Genomic DNA, 22,954 nt, shown 5'->3' on the forward strand with positions numbered 1-22,954 from the left:
TCTCTCCCCGGTTCTTCATTTTTACTATTTTTTTCTGAAAAATCATCTCTTCATCCACTTAATTTTGATACAATGAAGCTCCACTTTGTTTTGTTAAAGGGTATATTATGTAGTCCCTTGCCTCCAGGTTGACAGCATTTTTTTTTTTTTTTTTTTTAATAGCAAGCATTATACTCACCATTCTAGTCGCTGTTTTTCTGTCGGTGCGCTTGCTAGAAGTACAATATAATGCCTTTGGAGATAAAGACAATACGCTATTCTATTTATACTTCTAAAACTAGACATTCAAAGTTTAATATTAAACGTCTCAATAACTTCTACATTGCAAACCACAGGTTATTAGCTTAAGCACATACCCTATAATAAAACTAAGTAGATTAAGTAGACAAAGGGGGACAAACAGTCCCCAAGCATGTCACTAACAGAACTCAAGATGTTTCAGATTTGAAGGACACTTGCAACTACACTTTAAAACCAGTTGGGGAGGGGGGGGGGGGGGGAAGAACACTAGGAATGCAACTCGCAGTTGAACAACAGTACAAAAATTTCAAAACCTAACAAGAACAGGGCTTTAGGTGCCTACTGCGGAGATTCACTGTAAGCAAAAGAACTGTTCGAACATCTGTACAGATGTCACTTCTCCTAGTCACAACATTATTTCTGAAGAGTTAGATGAGTGGTTAGCATATACTTATTTACCAAAGTCAAAAATAATACTATTAAGTGTAGTTTACAAAAACTGAATAACCCCATTTTAAAACAGTCTTTAGAGACTTATCTGAAACTCAAAAGGAATGTTTTTTCCGATGATAATCCTGAAACTTTCAATTATATTCTAGGATAATTAGTGTATTATCTACTGTAAATAAATCCCAAACACATGGTATACAAAGCTAGAATGTTATTTTAAACAAAAAGGATGGTGTAATAGGAGATGACTAAAATGATCAATTTTTTATTTTTTCTAAACTTGAGTTCATAATCTTGAAAGAAACTTACTACATGCCTATACCAGGATGTTAAAATAGACTTCCCAGCTAGACTTCTGAACATCTTAATTCAAATTGGCATTATGAACTATACCTAAAAATAATGGTATATTTAGGTCTTTTCAGAATAGGATTTAATTAATAATACCAGTAACACCAGGGATTAAACCTTAGTACATTGACTTCAGGGAAAGGAAAACAAGGCCTTTGACAGTGAAATACTATGATGCAAAAAGGGTCTCCTGATGCTACAGGCCTTCAAATCGTAAATCAAAAATCAGCTAATCAAATTGGTAACTATACATTTCCACATTTAGGTAGACGTAGTGCAAAAAACAACAAAAAAAAACAAAAAAACAAAAAAACACTTAAGTGCTATAGTCATTAAGTCAGCTGAAGTCAAGGAAGTACGAGGAGGAGAAAGGAGGTATCTGAAGAGACTTCTCCTCCCCCTTCTAAATAGCACATATTATCCATTGATTTTTGCATTTTGACAGTATTAACTGCTTAATACAGTATTAAGTTTTTCTTATCATCCAATTTAAAACACGCTCCTTTTAGTTAGTTGTAAGGCAGGACCACTGAATTATTTATATTCCTAAAAACCTGAGAAGTATTGCTTAGAAAAATGACAAAAAGTGTAACATTTTTCCAGAATATTATATATCTCTGGGAACACACATATATTCTGCCAATTCGGTTGGAATTCAGCAGCGATGCAGGAACCTTGAAAGAGAGAGAAAAAGGTCCTTTTCCTCAAACTGTAACTGCACAAGAAGTTACTCATTTCTAATATCAGCTTCTTCTAATGAGCACTACATACGCAACTGCTGGCCGTAAGATTCCTACATCATATGTACCACACACACAAAATGTGCTTCATTCAGTGGGAAAGGCAACTTAAGTTCGCTGTTGTTTTTAACCACGCATGAACTAAAAAAGCCAGACAAATCTGCAAGTATTTTGAGAAACTCATTTTTCAGTTACATGTTAAAAGCAGCTCTTTCAAGCAAACACTTCTAGAGAACAACTCCAAAGTCTAAGCCTCAACTAGTTGAGGAAGGATGCTTCAATGCTTTATCAATTCCTAGACAAAGAAAATAAGCCATATTAAAGTGAATTTAACTGATTTTCCATTTTTGCTCAGCTACTGCTGGTTATGGCATATAAATTGAAAAAGAAAAGGAAAAAGATATGATGCCACCCTGCTACACACAAAAATTTGCTAAACAGTGCTGCAGGGGAATTTGTCACTGGAAGTCTATTACATTTTCAGTAAGAGCATTAAATTGCTGCTAGAAGTTAAGACACACTTAGTTTTAGGGTCCAAACCCCCCACTGCTAAGTTTTACTGAGACAAAATTTGTTATTGATTCTTCCAATTTTATAACAAAGAATATGTCCAATTCAGCAGTATCCACTACTTTATCATAAAGACCTCCTAATGTCAAGGTTCTACCTCTCCAACTGTGACTATCGTTATTTTGAGATGCACGGTATTTTGAGGTATATAGTGTTCTTTTTTAGAAACCAGTGCTTCTTCCTTTCCACCTCACACTCCCTCCCTATCACCATTAAGTTTTTAAGAAAACAACTGAATGCAGCTATTTGGGAATTATCTTACACTATTAACATCTGTACCTACAAAAACCCAAAGTATTTTTAAAGAGGGCATAAAAGAAGATACTACCCTCAAAACTGAGGGCACCTGGACATGTTTATTCTAAGTTTTCTTCATAAGGCTTTCCACTTTAAATCAACCACTGCTTTAAATAAAGTCATATCCAGGCAACTGTTTAAAATACCCCTGTAAAAGGTACATTTACAGTCTATTTACATCTATTTAGTAGGATATTTATCTTTACAAAGAAGAAACAATATGCTACAATGCATTTAATGGAATGCTGTTTTTCTGATAAACACACTTCACTTGGTTTTAAAAAAGTTCTAACCATTTCAGTCTCATGTAACACTGCATGCTGATGTCTGAAATTATTCTTCTCATTTTCTTGCAAAATACTATAACCAGCAAGCGTATGAGCTTATGTTCTTTTTGCCCATTTTCCCCCATTTGAAAATCGAAAATCACATGAAGGGCAGATGGCACATATTACAACTTCCTCACTCCAAATAACTGTTGACATTTAAAGAGGAAAAAAAGAAAGAAAAAAAGAAAAAACAGATTTCCCTTTCTAATCTGTTCCAGCCATGCAGGTATGCAGTAGCCTCCAGATTTCTTTAGTCACACATCTTTGAAGTTTGCTTATTTTAAGCAGGGCTAACAAAGCAAAAGCATTTGTGATCATCATGAATGTTTAGTGAAGTTAATTGCCATTAACACTGATACAAAATACTAAATGCATTTAGGGGAGAAGTGTTTTAAAAAGGTAAATGTCTCAGAGCAAGGATCAGATTTTTTCTTATCTGGTAGAGCACTATACACTGCTTTGTATCTCAGCACAAACAAATTCATGGTACCTATAATTTAAACACCAGAGTGAATGGGGGACAGGGAAGAGAAAAACACCCAGCTTTCAGATGGATATTTGACCATGAAAAGCCGTATTTATTCCATACTGATGATGCATATAATAATTATGTGGAAAATTATTAACCAAACTTTTAAATTCACTTACTAAGGTGTAACAGATGAAATCTTGTTTATTTAAAATAATTAGCAGGCTCCATAATACCATTCCACAGTTGAAAAAATAAAACAAAGACATTTCGTGCAAAATGTACAAAACCTGAATATTCAATGCTAGCAAAAGAAGCTTTCATCGCTGTACTGATGAAATGGCTAAAGCTGGTACACATAAAACTATACTAAAATGGAGGTTATTTCAAACGACATTTAATGCTTCCTATTCTTTCTAGTTTTGAAAGAAAAAATACATAGTAGGGAAAGTATTAACAGCCTCTTGAGCAGGAACTGTTTTGTCTGCAGCCCGTTTTTAACTTCAAAAAAACAAACAAACACTTTATAGTGCCCTTTTAAGAGTTTTCAAATTTAATCTCCAAGGTACAACATAAAAGCCATCCAAATGTTTTAAAGCTTTTATCATGCAAAAGGTATAGAAACAAAACACAGACACATTATGAAGGTCATCAGTCTTTTTTAATGGGGGAACTGTATATTGCAGTCTTGTTTAGATTAGTACATAACCAACCAACCACCCAACACAGAAACAAGTGTAAAATATACTTGATCTTGATTCAAGAAAAATGGGTCTCCAAAATTTCAACTGAGGGCAAAGAAGATGTAGTCCATATTTTAATAATCCATATTTATTATAAAAATACAACTTTCAGCAAGTCAATATACATTTAACAACCTTCTGCCCCACAAGCATAATACTAGAAACCCTAAAATATGTTAAAAAGTATGAACTTGAGAGTATTTACCTTCACGCAGAGACATTACAAAATTAAAGAAGCTAGATGTAGAGTATTAATAAAGAGCAGAAAGCCTTAAGTTTTAATGAAAAAAAATCTAGTAATAACTAGTACATCTGGCAGTTAGTCAACACAACTGTAAAAAGTTCTTTTATTATCAGAGTGAACTGTTGACTATATTGACAGAAGAAAGCACACAGTTTCAAGTAGGTACTCATCTTAAATATTGACCTGCAGAGTTAGTTCTTTTAGTATCTTGTTTCCTAGGAGGTAAGACCCATTTTTAGAATGCTTACTGACACCACTAAAAAACATTTGTTAGTCAAACCAGCTGATAGGCCTTCAATTATATTGGTAACATACCAATTCAACAGTTAACTAGTGACATTCTAAATATCTAGTCATAGACTAACAGGTTTCTGAATTACATACTGAAGACAAATATCGGATTAAACTACTAATTTTTTAAGAGAAAGAACAAGAGTGCTCACTCTTCTCTATAAGAAAAATCCTTACAAAACTTTCTGGAAGTCTAATGTATGTGATTGTAAATTCCTGAGACACAGAGCATCATTAGATATTTTAACTGATAAGACTTAAACATTCTGCCATGCCATAAAATACATACTTGTACTTTTGAAAGAAGTTTGGAGCTTCAAAAAGTTTGGACCACTCTGCCTTACTCAGCAAAATTTCATCTGTGATAGCAAGACCTAAATTATAAAAAAACATTTAAACTTTTTTTTAAAAAAATACAGCATAATATCCAGAGTAGAACAGCTTATGAACTAAGTAAAGATTATTACACATTATTCTCCCCCTTCCTCGAAAGAGTTTATCAACAAGCTTTATATTCCAGTCTTACTTCTCCCTCCCCCCTTTAAGTGCTCATTAGTTACTCAGATCATATTATTAATTACTAAAAAGAACCTCAATAAAATAATTTGTTTAGAAGCTTAAGTTAATTGATCAGATTGACAATTTAATAAAATTTTGCTTTGCAGTGCAGCACAACTCAGCTTAACCTTTTGGATACGCCACAGAGTAAACCTGCTCAGTCCAAAGAAGGTAGAGATTTTTCTTACAGTACTTGAATCATCTCTGGTGTAAGGTATTGTATGACAGGGCAAAGAAATGAGACAATGAGCTACTACACTGTCTCCGAGAGCTTCTGGTAGTTGCTCTCTGTATGAAGTCCTCTCCTTGCTTTGACAATGTCTTCTCATGTCTACTATAAGTATTAAGTAGATTACTTGAACAAGTCTGGAGCAGTTATCTCTGAGCAAGCTGATGGTTATATATCAGGACTAGTACCTGTCATCAAATGGGACTACTACACTAGTCTTCCATGTAGCAAAACAGAATCTAGAAGCAGCACTAGAAGCAGCTTTTTTAAAAAAAAGAAAAAAAAAAAAGATAAAAAGATTTTCAATTGTAGCTCTCATTTTCAGAGCACAAGGCATTCTAATTATCCTCAATTTACAGGAGTAAATGACAGACTGACAGCAGTCCTTGAGGGAATTTGGTACTTACAGCCAAAAGAAGCATAACATTGGCTAAGTTCTACCTGCTTTAGAAAGTATTCTCACGGCAAGAAGTTATTTAACATTCTCCCACCTCCCCCCTCGAAACAAGGATACCGACAATAGAACTATTTTAAATCCTTTTGAATACATTTATATAGAGAGCGTAAGATAATACTTACCTTGTTTAAATTCCTCAACCATGACCATCCGTGTGGAAACGGACACATTGTAGGTAGAGTTCTGCTGTGGGTATGCTGGTGTAATTATAGGCATAAGATGGTACCTATCACTGGGATTTACCTATATATAACAACAGCCAATCAGTTTTCTTCAAGCATACACATGAGTTAATAAATTTGGATTTCTCCCTTTGCTAAAGTGAGTCTCAAGTTCTAATGACATCTTAGTTTGAAGATCAAGCAAATTTAGCAGTATATCAAGCTCAAGATGTTGGTATTTCTGGATTAAAAATACCAACTAATAGGACAATTTCTCTCTTCAATAGAAATTAGCTTTTGAGCACATCAAAACAAGGATACCTTATCACCACATGAGCACCTTCAGAGAAATAGCTGTCTTGAGACCCTGTGAAACATGTTTTTGCTTTAGTCCTGTAACACTACTGAAAATGACAAGCCAGTTTAACATGAGAGGCTCTGGGCAACCTGAAGGAAGCAGCACTTGCATTAATGTATCCTTTATTAAAGCAGCATATGGGAAACAAGAAGGGAACAGCACAGGGGGAAAAAAATGCATTTAAATAACATCAGGGTAATAATTTTGTCTTTCATAGGCTGTAAGTGAAAGTTAAGGATGAAACCTTGTCCTTAACTTAGCACATTTTGTTTAGCTACTACAGCACAAACAGTTCACATCATACACTGACTTCAAACCTCTACCCCAGGGATAATAGCGTGACTTAAGAACACTGTTTTCATTTTTGTCTCATTTAAATGTACACTTCCATCAACCAGAAAAGCAGATTTAAAAAACAAAGATTGTGCAACTCAATCTCTGGTGCTTGAATTCATCCCTCAAAAAAGATTACCTGAGCACCAAGTACTTTAAAATCGACAAAACAGAGCCATTGACACTATGCCCTATTGAAACCTGAGGATATGAACCATGTGTCTGCTGGAGGCTGTTATTTTGTCTGCTTGAATGGCATTCAAATCCAAGGAAGTGCTACAAAAATAGTGATGTCAATATTATAAATACTATACAAAAAGACTTAGAAATCAAGTTATGATCTTCTTTGGTCCAAGACGAAGATACATTACTATACAAACAACTATATGGAACTGAGCCATATTCAGTCGAGACTGCTGCGTTGCAGTGAATTCAATATACTTACAAAATAACATGTTACAAGTCAGACAGTAAGTGAACTGTTATAAACAAGCAATTTTTCAAAAGTTTACTGCTTTAAGGCATATATTAATTACTCTGAGTATCTATTAAGATCACTTATTGCAAAAATTGGAGCAAAAAATACATTTTTCTGTAAGTGTGCTTTAAGTGGCCAGTTTACAGAATTAAGCTTTGTTCCACACTCAGGGGAATTAGAGGTTACTATAAAGAACACATAGTATCAAAATGTTAAGATTAATAAACCCAAAATGAAGTTCACCTGTGAATCTTTAAGCAACTGAATTTATTGCACAGTGTCACTTATAGGGGAAAAAATAATACACTAACCCTTGGGTCCCATACAGGCAAATTAAGATTGCATTCTTCTGGCTGTTTCAATAGCACTGGATTTGGCCATTCCCTGTTTAAAAAGATTGTAGCACTGAATAAGACTATTGGATAAAACCATTTATGTTCAACAAACAATACTTTTTGAACGTGACCCTTCTTCACTCTGCACTTATGGTAAAGTACCATTTCCTCAAGACTAAGCTGCTGTAGGGCTTCAAATAATCTGTAGTCCAGAACTATAATATGGCTATAATTAACTCCTCCCAAGGCATCAGAAAAATGGATTTTCTTTGCCTTTGAGTCAGAGCTTTATCACCAGTGGTTTAGGTAACTAGAACAAACTCCTATAAACTCCTGAATTACACACCTAACAGTGAAGACAAACTCCTCCATGAAGATTAACATTGCATCTATCTTCATGCTAGCTGTTTCATGGTCAAACTACAGAAGCAACAGCCAGCATCATTACAAAGCACATGCACTAAATTAAAAAATTTTTCCAATGCAAATCATGAAAAGAAACCATGCTGAATGAAACAAATGAACAAAAAAAAGCAACATTTCCGTTCTTCCAGATGCCTCCACTCCCATGAATAAAAGGTTATCTTCCTACAGAAGTACTTCATATTTAAGAATCAGTTAGATCTTTTGGTGTTTGTACATTAATGTTCATAATGTTCATATTCATTATGAATTTGTAGAAACTTCTTATAAAACTGACAACAGTATAAGGAACACATTAAATGGCATTTGAAACCAATTTTCCTATAACAGCTCTGTTTCATAAGATATTAATAAACACTGTGGACCTCAAAGAAGGCTATAAAGCCAATGGATTTAGGATGCAGTGAAACTGCTGTAATTATCTTCATTGTAAGAAGGAAGATACTGTACTTGAAGTAAAGCAATAACTTGGTGAAGGGATTCTAAAAATCTGTTCACATCTCATGAAGAATATAGGTCTCCAGAGACAATCTGAGAAAAACAGCACTCAGTGGTAATCTGCAAAGTACACTTTTGTCCAATTCCCCCTACATTTACCTGGAATGCTCCCATTGTTTCCAGAGCTACTCAAACAATCTGAGTTAACTAGCTCACCAGTATGAAACCACATTTAATACAGAAATGCTTCCCTCTCTCTCTTTCCACACTGAGAAAATAAAGAAACCAGACTTCTGCCTCTGGTCCTCCTGAACTGCGTTTAAGCTATGTGCCTAAAACAGATACTGACATATCTCCTTTCCCAATCATCCAAACATCTGAGTGCTAAATGACTTGAACTTTTTGGGCGTTTGCTCTTACTTAGCACTATATAAGGGTCTTATCTGAAACATAATTATTTGCTGAAACTCAACATTAAGAACATTCTAATTAAAAATTGAGTATTGTTGTTTTGGATACTTCAAGAATCAGGCACGCTGAATGACTTTTATTGAAAAGCCCCAAGCTCTGGCACCAAGAGTAGAAAATCCTTAACTATCAACTTAACCTGATAACAGCTGAAAAAAAATACCATAAAAACAGGACTAAAATTTAGTGTCTACAAAACAATTTTATTTTAGTGTAATCTAAATTAAAAAAAACATACCATTTAGAAAATACCAAGAAAAATTTATGTACAAGAGTTGATGCTATTGCATTTGGATAAAGCTGGCAAGTTCTTGCTACTAGCATAGCCCAGGAAACACCACCAAGGAAACCTAGTATATTGGAATAGATGTTGTGGCCTGTGGATTGAGAAGGAAAAAGACAAAAGGAGAGAGTTTATCAGTAACCATAAGGGTTAATAAAAGCTTCAAAAATTTTGGAATAAAATTACTTACGTTTTGCCCACAGTTTGATAGCTCTCAGTGTTAACCTGAAGTTGTCAATGTTTGGTACTAGATGCAGAATTTCATCGGTTACCCGGCAACCTGCCAAGAGAAAGAATCCATTATCCTTACCACCTCAAGTTTTTTGCTCCTTTGCCCTCCCCCATCTTCAAAGCCATCAAACTTTTGGCCAGCACCCTGGAAACTCACTTTGTATTTTGATGACTGTTGTTTTGAATTTGAAAACATTTTCACATTTCTGTCATCATCTTTGTGTCCCCAGTGATTGTGCACTCAGGAGGATGATTCCTGTATTTACAGCTACGACTTTACATTGCTACCCAATTTTCTGTTATTAATGAACTACTGAGATACAGCGCAGACTGTTTTAGAAAGGGACAGACAATTTCTAGATTCTACTGCTATGGAACTTGATGCAGTACATCACAGAACATGCAGCCAATTAAAGCTTATGAACCTCAAAGAAAACCTCAAAGTCATAAATCAAAGCTTTGTTCTAATTTGTAAAAAGAATAGTTTAACAAGAACAGTCTAAACATATAAATTATATTACTTTGATGGGATATTGCAAGGCTTAAGAACAACATTACAGATGACAATGTTATCTGCTTGACAGATTTTTAATCAAGAATTGGGTTAATAAATGGTTGCAGATATTGCTATTTTCTTACAACCAGCTCTCTAAGACCAGGAATTCCTTTCAAAGAAGCTACACAGAAGTCAAAGGCAACTATGAATTCTATGGACTGAACAGATATTAATTTCAAAAAACAAAGGAAGTTGTTGTGGTAGTCTTCCCCTCATCCTTCTCAAATTTAGTTTATGCATGTCCGATTTCACTTGCGATAAAGTTTCGGCTCATAACAGAAGCCAATGATCTCTTGAGCTCCCCCCAAGTTGCATATACTCTGAAGCCCCTGCCCTCCCCGTCAATAACAAATTTTTAAAGCTTCAGTATTACAGAAGAGTTAAGTTATACAAGCTCACAAACTATTAAAGATCTGACCTGAACTTGGCAGTGTTTTAATAGCTCCAATTTATCACTGAAATAATTCCCTAACTGTTGATACATATTAAAACATACACAAATGATGAAACATACACACATCTTCAAAGCAGATAGCACTCCATACAAGAGTCCTACAGTCCCATTAGTTTCTACAGGGCACCGAGTTACCCAATTTACTGAATTTACCCAATTAAAAGAAAAAACATCATAAAAATTTGACCAACAGGAAAACAATCCTTCTCTCCAAAGTGATAATATAAAGCTGGCTATAACTTCAGTTCCAGATACTGATTCACTATATTTTCAGTAAAGTCCACAACTAAGCTCCTATACCAAATGATCTAGGGTACTTATTGAAAGATCTGACAAAAGTTTATATACAAAACTGTACATACATACCGTTAAGACTTCGTATGCATCTAATATCTAAATTTTTAAGTAGACTATCATCTCGGAGGTCTAAGTCCTCAGGAATAGTTTGCAGTGCTAATCTTGCGAACAAAATATCAATCTAAAAAAAAAAAAAAAATAGAAAGTTGATTTTTCTTCTGACAAGTTACAGTTCTGGAAAATGATTTTAATCAAGTTTACTAATCATAAAACCAGTACTATTTCTAATACAATTAGCCTCTTTTTAAGCAACACACTCTGGACTCCCTTCTCAGACATTAAATGGAACACTTTCAGATGCTTTACCTATCATATGATGCCTTTTTCAAGAGCATGAAATATATACTGGGTTATGATCAGTAAGGAACCACACCATATATAAAACCTATGTCCATTTTTATTAGTGTAATAAAAATTCTTTATGGACAAGCACTTCTAGGTTCAGGATGCAAAAGCCTACTGTGTTGCCAGAGTAAGAGACGAATGCATAAGCTAGTTTAATCTAAATATTCTCAAAATTACCACTGAAATACAGAAAGAGTGGTAGAGACCTTTTTCATCTAGCACTGTAAAGCACACATGCAACTAGTAATCTCTCTATATAAACAGTATAAAAACTCTAGATTATTTAAACACAGCAAACAAACTTCTGAAAACCCAGCAAGCTACTGAGCAAGTGTATAAATTTAAGCAGTGAAGTAAAGCCCTCTTTCTTTGCTGTTACTTCTGCGGTAACTCATCATCACTGCTTTTCTAAGTCAAGAGCATCTAAGAGACTATACAGTACAGAAGCAGAAGTTTACACTGTTCCCTACGCAGAAAGGGCATACCATACGCATACTGGGGAAGTCAGTTTGCTGTTACAGTCTCAGATGAGACATCAATACGACGAGTATGTAAAGAGCAAATCAGCCTTTGGCTGTTAGGCAACAAGCCACCTTCATCATATCAGGTTTTTAATCATCATAGACTGATACTGCTTCACTTACACGAGGAAATACCTAGTGCTATTGCACCAAGAACAAAATAGTTCTAGTGACACAAAGTATACATATATAAATGAAGCTAAAGACACTTTAAAATTATGAATTTTCAGTAGATACTTAAAACATATCCATCTCTTAAAATGACTAAAAACAACTTATCTGGAGAAGTACTCCAAAGTATTCAGTGCACTGTTGACTTTAAAGTTTGTAATAGCTGTTCTTAACAATGTATACTAAAAGAAGTTTCTAATTAAGCTGAAAATATTGCTTTCAATGTAATGAAGTTCAAAATGAGCTTCAGCTTGAAGTCCTATTCTGGCCTCTAGGAAAACAAGCATCTCTAAAGATTTAAAGTTTACTGACAATAAAAGGATTTTTCAAATCAGCCCATCTTTGTCATTTTTTGAAAAAGCTGTTTTCTACAAAAAAAAAAAAAAAATCAATTTTAAGCAAGAGCACAAGATACGTATAAAAAACTGGTAGCAGCAGAAGCTTCTAAGTTTAACCGACAGAACCACCACTAAACTAAAGCCCTTTTCCTCTAATCAGCACTGTCTTTATAGAGTAACACATGGCACCTCTTGCCTAGATTAAGAGAACACTAAACTTCTCTCTCTCTCTCTCTCTCTCTCTCTTCTAGTACTTATAAGCTGGGCACAGACATGACCATCAGGAACGGTGACCTAACAACAGCTGCAAGCATTGGGATCAGTCAGTGTTAGAGACTAGAATTCTTTCATGCCTTGTCAGCACATGGGTTAAGTCTCCAGTCCTAAACCTAAGTCATCAGGGCCCATGATAAATTACTATGAATTACTACACTGGAACAAGATACTACTACTCCTATAGCAGAGAGTCTTTTTGTTTCGCTATTTAGGCTTGAGTTTTGAATTCCATTAAACAAAAACAAACAAAAAGCCCTACATAAACACCGTGGCTTTAATGAAAATGACTTAAAAGAAGGTATCTACAGTAAGTTTCAATATTTAGAATGGATACATAAGCTCTGTAAACAATAAATTCTCCAGAATAACCGGAGTTCCTAATACCCAACTGTACACAGACCGTAATAAAGTGACTGACATGTATGCAAATTCACAGGCTAGCTTATTATATAGTACCATATCTCTCTAATTTGGAGCAAACACATCTTCCTGCTCAGGTGTCAATAAATATCAAAGGAAATACAAATAAGTAAAGCTAGAAAAGGAGGAGAAGATAGGGGCAATCATCTCCTTCCTGAGACTCAAAACAAGAAGTTGTCAGTGCCTCCACTAAGGACTGTTACAACTTCAAGGCAGAGATGCAACTCAAACTGGGAGAGAAGAAACTGCAGTCTTGAGTAAAAACTACAGCTAAGTACAGTTACTGTGCAAACTATCAGGTGTCAGAAGATTAACACAGAAGTTCTTTCCCACTGTGGAGTAGCTTCCTTAAATCCACCAGCCAGTGGTTAACATAATCCAGGTAAGAATAACTGTGCGTGTGAACAAGTATGTTTGTCTTGTCACCAAGAGAAGCTGACAGGTTGATTATAAAATGGTCTGGAAAAAGAAAAGTGTTGCGGACCAAGATTGAGTGATGCTGTGTAGGACAGCAGAGGATCTCTAAGGCAGAAAGTAATGATCGGGTAACTGTGATTTGTGGCCAGAATGTGTGCACGTGAGTTGCCAGTGATCATGTGTCTTCCTGCCTGTGTCAGCAGACACGGTGTGCCTTCCCGCCTACGTGTCAGCAGCTGCGGTGGGCCTGTCCTGCTGGACTGCCCTGCCCGCCTGCTGGGCATCAGAAGACTCCTACCTATCACAGGATGCCACAATGCCAAGGAGATACCTGGAGGAGTGGCTGAGCCTGATGGCTATATAACCAGCCATTGTGTTTTCAACAAAGGCTTTCTTGCACCATTCTTCTTGTGGTCTGTGCCGTCGAATGCCACAAAAAAAGATTAACAGAGTATTTTTTGAAAGCAGCGTTCATATTTTCTTAACCACTAGTCTGAAAATACTTTAAAAGTAAAGAACTCCAGTTAAGCGAGTTTATTTTGTATAATTTTGAAAATTGAAAAATCCTGGTTATATCCACTGTTGAATAGGTAACTGTGTGCAGATATCCACCGAACAAAGAACCTTGCAATTTTCTAATGGAAATGTGCTAGCAGAACACAATTTTGGCATTCTTCTCTCCTTTCCTGCCTTCTCCATTAAGAAGCATGCACACATCCAGTCCAGGAGAGCTTGACCACTAGGCAACAGACAAACTGGATAGAAACTGACAGACCAGAACAACAGCTTTGGTAGGATGCAAGCAAACTGAAAAGATCAGGATGAAGGGACTACCCAGTTTTCCCTTCGGCAGTAAATCTTTGAGACCTGAACAAAGATCTGAACTTCCTGTAATGTGAAGTTTTGAAGCAAATCTGAATTTAAGGTCTGGACAGTTAGTCGTCAACAGCCAAAAACCATTTAAGCCATATTAGTTTACTGACCTATCCTACAGAGTACCAATATCTGCATTCAGGATATTCAGGACTTCAGGAATGTAATTTCTATTAAATGATAAATGATTAGTACAAGTGGGTAACATTACCTAAAAAAGAACAAGGAAATATTCTATACACAACTTCAAGTATATCAAGACCGACTTGTTTCAGTTTTAAAGTCTCACTTTAAATTACACAACTGCAGATAAATACAACTCATCAAGTACTTAAGTATGAACTTAGGATAGTCACTTTAATGGCATTTATATCAGTGAGTATTACATAAGTCACAGATATCTTGAAAGCTTTGTTTCAACCATATTCTACCAAAACAAAACAAAGAGATCTTTACCTCTATTCCATCGAAACAAAGTTTAATAACTGGGACAAAAGCTTCTTCAACAGCCTGAGGAAAAAAGTTACATTTTATTTTCAGCATAGAGAACAACATTTACAAGCAATAGCTAGCAGGTCTAAATAATCACAATGAAACACTGTTTGTACTGATGCTTTCCTATTTTTTGAGCTCAGTATTTTTTTCAGCGGTGTCTTTCTCCACTACTGAAGATTTATACAGTAAGGTCTTAAATCCTACGCTTTTACGTACTATGCGTTACAGCTGCCTAGATGTTAATTATAGCCTAAACTCATACTGACCAACTCTGACGATATTACCTCAAGGTCCAACTCTGCTTCTTTGTCATTGTAGGCTGTCAGACATATTTACTCCCCATAGCATCTCTGAATACTCCGAGGCCAACCTGTAGGTATTCTAGAGACCTCTTATTTCTATTGTTTCCACAGTCAGTATCTTTTTTAGACAACTAACAAGGAGACAACTGTATGACCATGCACTCTGACTTCATCTAATCCCGTTGCAAGTCACCAATTCCCAAAGTTCAAGCATCTTTCCTAAGCATGCTCATTAATTGATGTCAATTCTATAACCTTTCTGAACTGAGTATCTGAACGTGCCAAATCTGCAGAACACTGCTTTTGTAAAATCGGAGAGCATTATGATAGCCTTATGTACTTTCCCAACAAGAAAAATCTAAGAACTGCCAGAGGTTAAGCATAGTTCTAAGACAGTCTTCCAATTCTTAAAAGGAGAAAACAATGCTACCCTACACACTTAATCTTAGCCTACTAGTTAGCAGCATGGATCCTAAACAAGATACAGAGCTAGTAAGTATCCCAAACTCACTCACTAAAGCAACCCACTTTGAACATCCAGGTTCCCCAAAGATGGGGGTAGACAAGCTTTCTTAGACTTAGCTGGCATGATTTAAAATGTTACAACACCCTGACCTAAAGGTTATTGGCATCACTGCAGATTCAATAGCGTGCATGTTCTAATCTACCTTTGTGCTACATCAACTACATAAACTTGAATCATCACCAGAAAAGGTTATAGTAAGATTAATTAGAAAACAGAAAATTACATAATAAAAAGGTTCTGATGCATTCAACACAATTGCTTCAGTGCATGTAGTATCAGGACCAGATGCTTGCACTACACTGATACTGTTACTGACTAGGAAATAGAGTGAGAGAATGCTGCAGAGAGTCTATTTATTTTATGACAGAACAGGACTAAACCAAACTACAGTTTAACACTTGCCAGTAATAACCTTCATCTAAAAAGAAAGAAAAGAGGAGAAACTTTATTCTGAGCTAATGCTAAGATTAAATTTCTCACTAGCTGACCTAGAAATGCTTGTCATTCAGGTATAATAGAAACAGAATACTGTATACCAGTGTCTCTTCCCCTCTTAAGAGGGAAAATTTCATCTTTACATGTTAGATGTCTTGTACAAGCATGTAATAATGAGACACTTGCAAGAAGTTAAAAAAGTTACCTTCGTTTTCAGAAACAGTTGGCAACGAAAATAGAAGGTTTTGTTAGTATCACAGTAATGGTTTATATAAGCATAAAATTATACAGTATTTTCTTATCCTACTGTTTTTAAAACCTTCATTGAAAACACACAAGTTATCTTGAAAAGGATCAGGACCAAACACTTGCATTTACATCTGCCTGCTGCTACAGACAGCGAGATGAAATCTTTCAGCGCTAACACATATTTAAGAGATTATTCTGCCATCCAGATTTTGAAACTGGTGTTAGCTAGTAAGCAGGAACAGAAGACTTAGAAGGATCTCAATTTATTTCAAATATGGTGATAGGCCTCACTCTAGGTTAACTAAACCTCAGTGCAAGCCTTAGCAGTAAAAGTTATTTTTGCCTATTTTAATACATCATTTTTGCACTATGAACATTTCAGCATCATTACTTCAGTTGTATCAGACAATTCACATACCCTCAGATCTTTTACTTCTTCTTGTTGTTTCAGTTTTTCATAAAATGACGTGAAAAAATCACTTCTTTCAACATGTCTTGGTGCAACACACAGGGCATCAATATCAGCACCTGAAAGTGTTTATTAGCACAATTAGGTTATTTACACTTCACAGACATAAAATGCCAACAATAGCCAGAAATATTTTTGTAATCAAACAGAAAAAAATTGGTTGCTCTTCCTACAGTTATGTCCAATGAAAAATCATTCCAAGACAAACCAGATGAAAAATATTTTCATAGCCATTAGGCATACTGGACATATACATACAACTCCTTCCCTCAGCTGTTAAAAATTTACAGCAATTTTCAACAACAAGCCCTGAGAATCCAAGTATACACATTTCTCTATTTAAAATTAATTTGCACCTGCTATCTATTTCACAAATATAACATGACACAAAAGGAGTTTTATTTAGAATGAAGGAAGAACAGAGATTGTTAGATTTTTTTATGTCAACCAAACCTCAAAAATCAAAGCAAGATTTTGTTACTTAAGCATGGCATTTACAGATAAATCATTAGAGTTCTTATAATAAAAGTAAATTTTACCTTTTGTATGAACCCCTAATCTATAGGATCCAAAGGTAAAAATTTTTCCTCCAACATTTTCTATTACAGACTGTGGAAGATTCTAGATGGGGCAAATAAAGCTGGTTATTTTACCTTAGCAAAGTATAATGAAACACACAACTTCTGAGAAAACAAAAAAACAAAAATATTTTAGAAAACTGATGTTAAGTTAGAAAGATTAATACCATTGTGAGGAGGAGTCTGCTCTCTATATAAATATATTGTCTTTGATGAACAGCTTTTTAAGGTCTAATTATCACTGATATAAGTATTTAGTATTTAAAGGAAAGAGAAGTACGTTTGCCACTTGGGAACTATCTGTAATATTACAGCTACATTACGCATTACTGCCTCAAACTTGGTATTTGTTCTAGCGGTTCTACTATTCAGGAGCAGCACTTCAGAGATATTATGGACATTAAGCATTTTGCTTAATACTTAGGCTTTTAGACTGAGAAATTAATAATGGATTCCATTTTAAATCAACAGAAAAATACTATTTACCATATCAGTGTTTAATAATCTGCTTTGAATCAAAGACACAAGATACTGTGCTCCTTTGGACAAAAGTTTGGTTTTCAGAGAGGTGTTTAACTTATCATAGAACTGTTTGGGTACCTTTACTAGTGTAAGGTTACTAAAATTCCTGTATTTTTATCTTTAAAGAATCCCTGAACCTACAGCAGTGTGGCCAAAGAGAGTTACCCTTTTAAAACAGGATGCAATACATTACAGTCTGAAGCTCTATATTAACAGTTATGCAGTAAAAGATGCAATTAAATTGATAATCTGTTATTCCATGATATATACTGTATGAACTTAAGTGGCTTCAGATCTTATACCAGGCAAATTCTTCTTGCCATTTTACTTTCAAGAACCTACATGTATAGACTTTTTTTTTTTCCTTCTTTTTTTTTTCTCCTTAAGCTAAAAAGCCACTTCCATCTTAACTTTCACAAGTTTGTATTCTTCTAAGAAAGGAAGAAAAAAAGGCTGGGGTGGGGGGGAGACCTATATATTTTTTTATTTTATATCTTTTATTAAATCCAATACAATACTATCATTATTACAGTCTAACAAAGCAACATTCTAGGATAAGAACTTCTAAAATTGAATATTAAAGTGAACATCTTAGAGCTGCAAGAAACACATTTTAAGATCTACCACTGATTCACATAGCAAATGTAAGCATATTATTAATGCAGGATTATATATAAATATACTGACAAAAAGTGGTATTTCTACCTAGAAAGAGGAGAGAAGTATTGAAAATAAGTATTACAATGCCTACAGATTTTCCCAATACTTATTAATTTACCTGCATAACAACTCTAAATGGGCAATACTGCCCAGAAATAAAAGTAGTCACATAACAGTTGCATTTGTTTTCCCAGTTTGATCAAATCTTCCCAAATCTAAGATGCATCATGTTTAAACTGGGAATATAATTATCTTTCTACAAAAGTCTTCACATGAACATTTTTATGTAAAACACATCCATACCTTGCTTTCACTGATTTCTCGTATCCATTCCTTTACCAGGTTATTTAATTTCCCCAAAATTAGAATCCTATTGATAAAACATCAAAATCACATACAATGAAATTATAGCAAACTAGTGTTATTTACCAAGATGTTGATCAGCAGTATACGAGTCAACTAGAACAACATTACAGATACCATAGCTCCTGTTTTTTTTTAATACATATACACACACAAGGTCATTCTTACAACATTCCCACCATTCTCCTCTTTACCTAAAGATGTTCAAGTCATTTAAGCTCAAAAGTAATACAGGCATACAAGACCTGCTCTTATTTTAGGTATATGAACTCTACTCATTTTCAAAACAAAACCTGTATTCATAACATGTGTGGACCTGAAAGAATACTGAGAAGAATTACTGAAAGCAAAAAAAAAAATCTAGAAAGCTTAAGAATAAGGGAAAAAAAATCACTAAAAGCAAGGGTCACTACAACCAAGTAGTTTTGAAGAGGGGGGAGGAGGAACAACATGCAAGCCAGCCTCCTAAATTTAAAGATTTGATCCATTCTATGTTCTGAGGTATTCCTGTTAAGGGGATAAGGTTCAAGCTTCCTATTTCACTAGCCATTTAAAAAAAAAAAAGAAAAAATTTGAAAGAACAAACATGCTTGGGGTTCAGTAATCAACTACATGAACCTCAATATATGACAAAACCACCATTAGAATGTTTACTTACCTGCGCTGCAGTTCCTCTTCCTCTTCAAATACACCATAGGGTTTTAGGGTTTCAATTAATTTCTGGGTAAGCATGCAGTCAAACTCCTTGGGGGCAGCTAAACTGATCGGTGAGGTAATGCCATAATGCTTCTGTAGCTGTGTTTGTGATCCCTGGGTTGTAACAGGACTAATAAAGGTAGACAGAGTTACCAAGAGAAACAAATATAACTTTTTTATTTATTCCCATCAGATTAGCAGAGACACATAGCCCAGAAAAAAAATAAGCCTACTGTTAGCAGCCACATCCCAGACCAATGTGTTAACTCTTCATACTAATGACAGCAACAGAATTGCTTTTCTGCATCTCTAAAAACTGGCTGAAAGGTGAGAAGTCATTATGATGCATGATCTTTTACAGCAGCTGACTTAAGCCTCAAAACATTCACAGACATAAAGAGGCTTTAGGACATTTTGAGCTCAACAGCACCATACAGTTATCTTTAAGCCGACTTCTTTGCGGGCTTGCATAACAGAATGGTGGAGGAAAAACACCAGCTCAATCCAAGTTGCAAACCTGCTTTAATGATTCATATGGATGCCATCATTAAATATAGTCTTACTATATGGGGGATGGTGTGTGGGGAAGATTACAGAGGTTTGTTTCATAGACTTTGCCTTGCACAAGTACCACAGATGCAAGCAGTGTCCCTACTTAAGTTCAAGGGATAGTTCACATCAGGTATCGTTAGCCTATCTTAGGCAGGCTTACTGCGTCTGGAAACTATTTCATAAATTACATTTTTTCCTTAATATGATATTTTAATTCATATATAAAGTATTTCTCTAAAAAGGAAAATAAACCTAGAGTAAAGTTAACCCACTGCAATGAGTTAAGACTGCAAGGACATAGTTCACTAATACACAATCTAATTACTAGACCTCACAGCACCCTTGTCTTGCACTTTTCAAGCTGGACACCTCGAGCATAAGAATGATAGGTCAATTCTCCCATATTTGACGGTGGTAGGAGAGGGCATGAAAGTAAGCAAAAGAAATTTAGCAGAAACACAGATGTGAAGATGGCATCATCCTATGAATCTATAATTATAGGTTTCCTACATCACCATCTTGGGTACACGAACAATCATATAGTTCTTAATAACAGGTATGTATCTCTGTTTCTGATGTTCATAATTGAATACAGCCTTATTTTTAGAACCAGTTCAGCTTTAAGGCTAGCAAGGCTGAACATTTCAAAACTGAACACCCTCCTGCATAATATAAAGTGTCTGGATTCAGTGATTACTGCACACTATAATTAAAACTTGTGAATTGATAATAGTAAAAGTAGTTAGCTATTAAAAAGCATTTTTAATCATATTCAGCATTTTAGAACACGATATACTTAAATTTTACCTTTAAGAACATTGCCTTGCTAGTGATATTATTTCACAGATACAGAAAAACGCACTATTCAAATCTTTATTAAAATAGTTCTACAGGTTACTTTCAGCATTAAGTACGTTTTGCTGATCTATTTTGACAACTTTTCTCTAAACTAGGAATGTTAGTCCCCCAACTTTGGTTTTTAAAATAGACAAGTCACTGTTCTTAAGCATATTGAAAAACCTCTTTTCACAAAAAATATGAAAGCAACTTAGATAACTTAACCAACTCTTAAGATACCAACAAAAACCTTATGATCTCTCATCAAAATAAGCAACTGAAAAAATGTGGCTATTATAGCAATAGCGATTCAAAACCATTCCCGACAACAGAAACAAGCATTACCTGAAAGTTAAGGCAATGCCTATGTAAAAGTTTTAATCTTCTGTACTTAAAAGTTATGATCTTGCTACATAAGATTGTTCCCATTCGTCAGCATGAAGTAATGATTATATTTCATACTAAACATGTAATTAATATCTTTAATATTTTAATTCAGGTAAAACCAGAAAAAGTGGCATTAATGTCTCCTTCTGAATGCAACTACTCATTTTACTATGGCAAAAGATATAACATCAGTTTAATCTCCTTCCATTTTCATAGAACTAGTGCTAAGGTAGATTCTCATGTGTGAAAAATTCAAATTGATAGCTTATGTAAAGGTTTCATTCCTTGCAAGAGTAACACTACTATTGTTGTTAGTCCTTCACATTTATACAAGAAGTCCATTTCTATCGTACTAAAAAAGAATCAATTTTTCAACCTGACTACATATTTGGGAGAAGAAGGAGAATCACAGAGCACAACTTTATTTTTACTTCCATAGTGAATTTTTGTGAAATTTTCCTCCTTGAGATTTCATTCCTCATTTCCATGGGGACTGAGTCTTAAAATATATAATATATATAAAATTTTTGTTTGCAATCAAGAACTCGGCAGCAATGCAAGCTTCTTACTAAGAAAGTTCAAGCCTATTTGTCCCTCTGCAACTACCCATTAACAACAGTGAAAAAAGCAAAGCAGGAAAGATTCTTAAAAAAAAACTATACAATACACACTGTACATAAAATCAAAACCCAATTAATCATTTCTGAAAACACGATTTGACGTAGCTTCCTTCAGCTTAAGGGGAGGTTTTATCAGCTGATGAAGTTGATAATTACTAAACAAATTGTATAAACTTTAGGACTTGATGTGTGAATGAAAGCATTTAAAAAAAGCTGTTCAGATGAATTATATAGAACAGATTCCAATTAATGGCAAAGAAAGCTATTAAATACAACTTCTTTTTCCAAAAAGAATTATTTTTAGAAACAGCAATACAAACAGTAGCTCAAGCAGTGAACTTTAGCCACTTACTTAGCTGTTACAAAAAAGCAGTCATAAAACAATGTCTTACTACATTTAAACATCCCTTGGATACGATAATTTAACTATCTACTTCATGGTATAAGTCAAAATATTTTACAATTTCTCCCCTCTTCTACCTATTTTTTTTCCAAATTAAGATGTTCCAGGCTACCTAATTTTGAAGCAATAAGCTAAAGCAATCCTTATTTTAGCTTTATGTCTGTAAAAATTCCCAAACGGTTTCTCTGTAAGTTTCCTATATCCATAACTAGAAACTACATCAAATTTGACAGATATCAGGCTTCCTTGAAATAGTAGACAAAATTCAGCTTGATAGAAGTTGTTTCTAGGTTTCTAAAAAAGGTTCAATAATCAAAATGCCACTCAAGTCCTGATCCAGTGAAGCAGACTCCTGGAGTCAGTATTGCCAGCCAAGCCCTTTGTCTTTTACCTGTTCCTTCCTACTCAGTCCTCTTCAGTTTTACTGACACCTGCTTGTAGGCCCACAATGTTAACCTTTTAGGAAAAGGATTTGTTGCTAGTTCTCTTTCTCCCAAAATTACAATACATAAAGAACAGCCAACATTCAATCGTTTCCCTGATCTAGTTCACAGCAAAACTTTAGAAGCACGATGTGCAGGTTTGTCCCAGCAAAACAACACGCTGATGTGATTTCCTTAAACCAGCAGTATCTTCAAGCCTCTGCAGCATCAGAT

The 22,954-nt window shown here is 34.8% G+C and overlaps 1 protein-coding gene across 4 annotated transcripts in view; it reads right to left on the reverse strand.

Moving 5' to 3' along the window:
- The window catches only part of PAPOLA (poly(A) polymerase alpha), a 49,215-nt gene that overhangs the window by 18,932 nt on the left and 7,329 nt on the right, over positions 1–22,954 (reverse strand). For all 4 annotated transcript variants that reach the window (XM_064512105.1, XM_064512104.1, XM_064512108.1 and 1 more), the window contains exons 2-13: positions 19,462–19,629; positions 18,744–18,810; positions 17,220–17,301; positions 16,630–16,739; positions 14,661–14,714; positions 10,853–10,964; positions 9,436–9,525; positions 9,201–9,339; positions 7,610–7,682; positions 6,091–6,211; positions 5,014–5,098; positions 179–232 (exon numbers count right to left, since the gene is read on the reverse strand). In XM_064512105.1, coding sequence (XP_064368175.1) covers positions 179–232; positions 5,014–5,098; positions 6,091–6,211; positions 7,610–7,682; positions 9,201–9,339; positions 9,436–9,525; positions 10,853–10,964; positions 14,661–14,714; positions 16,630–16,739; positions 17,220–17,301; positions 18,744–18,810; positions 19,462–19,629 — 1,155 coding nt within the window. The remainder of the gene's footprint in view (positions 1–178; positions 233–5,013; positions 5,099–6,090; positions 6,212–7,609; positions 7,683–9,200; positions 9,340–9,435; positions 9,526–10,852; positions 10,965–14,660; positions 14,715–16,629; positions 16,740–17,219; positions 17,302–18,743; positions 18,811–19,461; positions 19,630–22,954) is intronic.

This window comes from Dromaius novaehollandiae, chromosome 5 (genome assembly GCF_036370855.1).
Source record: "Dromaius novaehollandiae isolate bDroNov1 chromosome 5, bDroNov1.hap1, whole genome shotgun sequence".
In the NCBI taxonomy this organism is placed as follows: Eukaryota; Metazoa; Chordata; class Aves; order Casuariiformes; family Dromaiidae; genus Dromaius; species Dromaius novaehollandiae.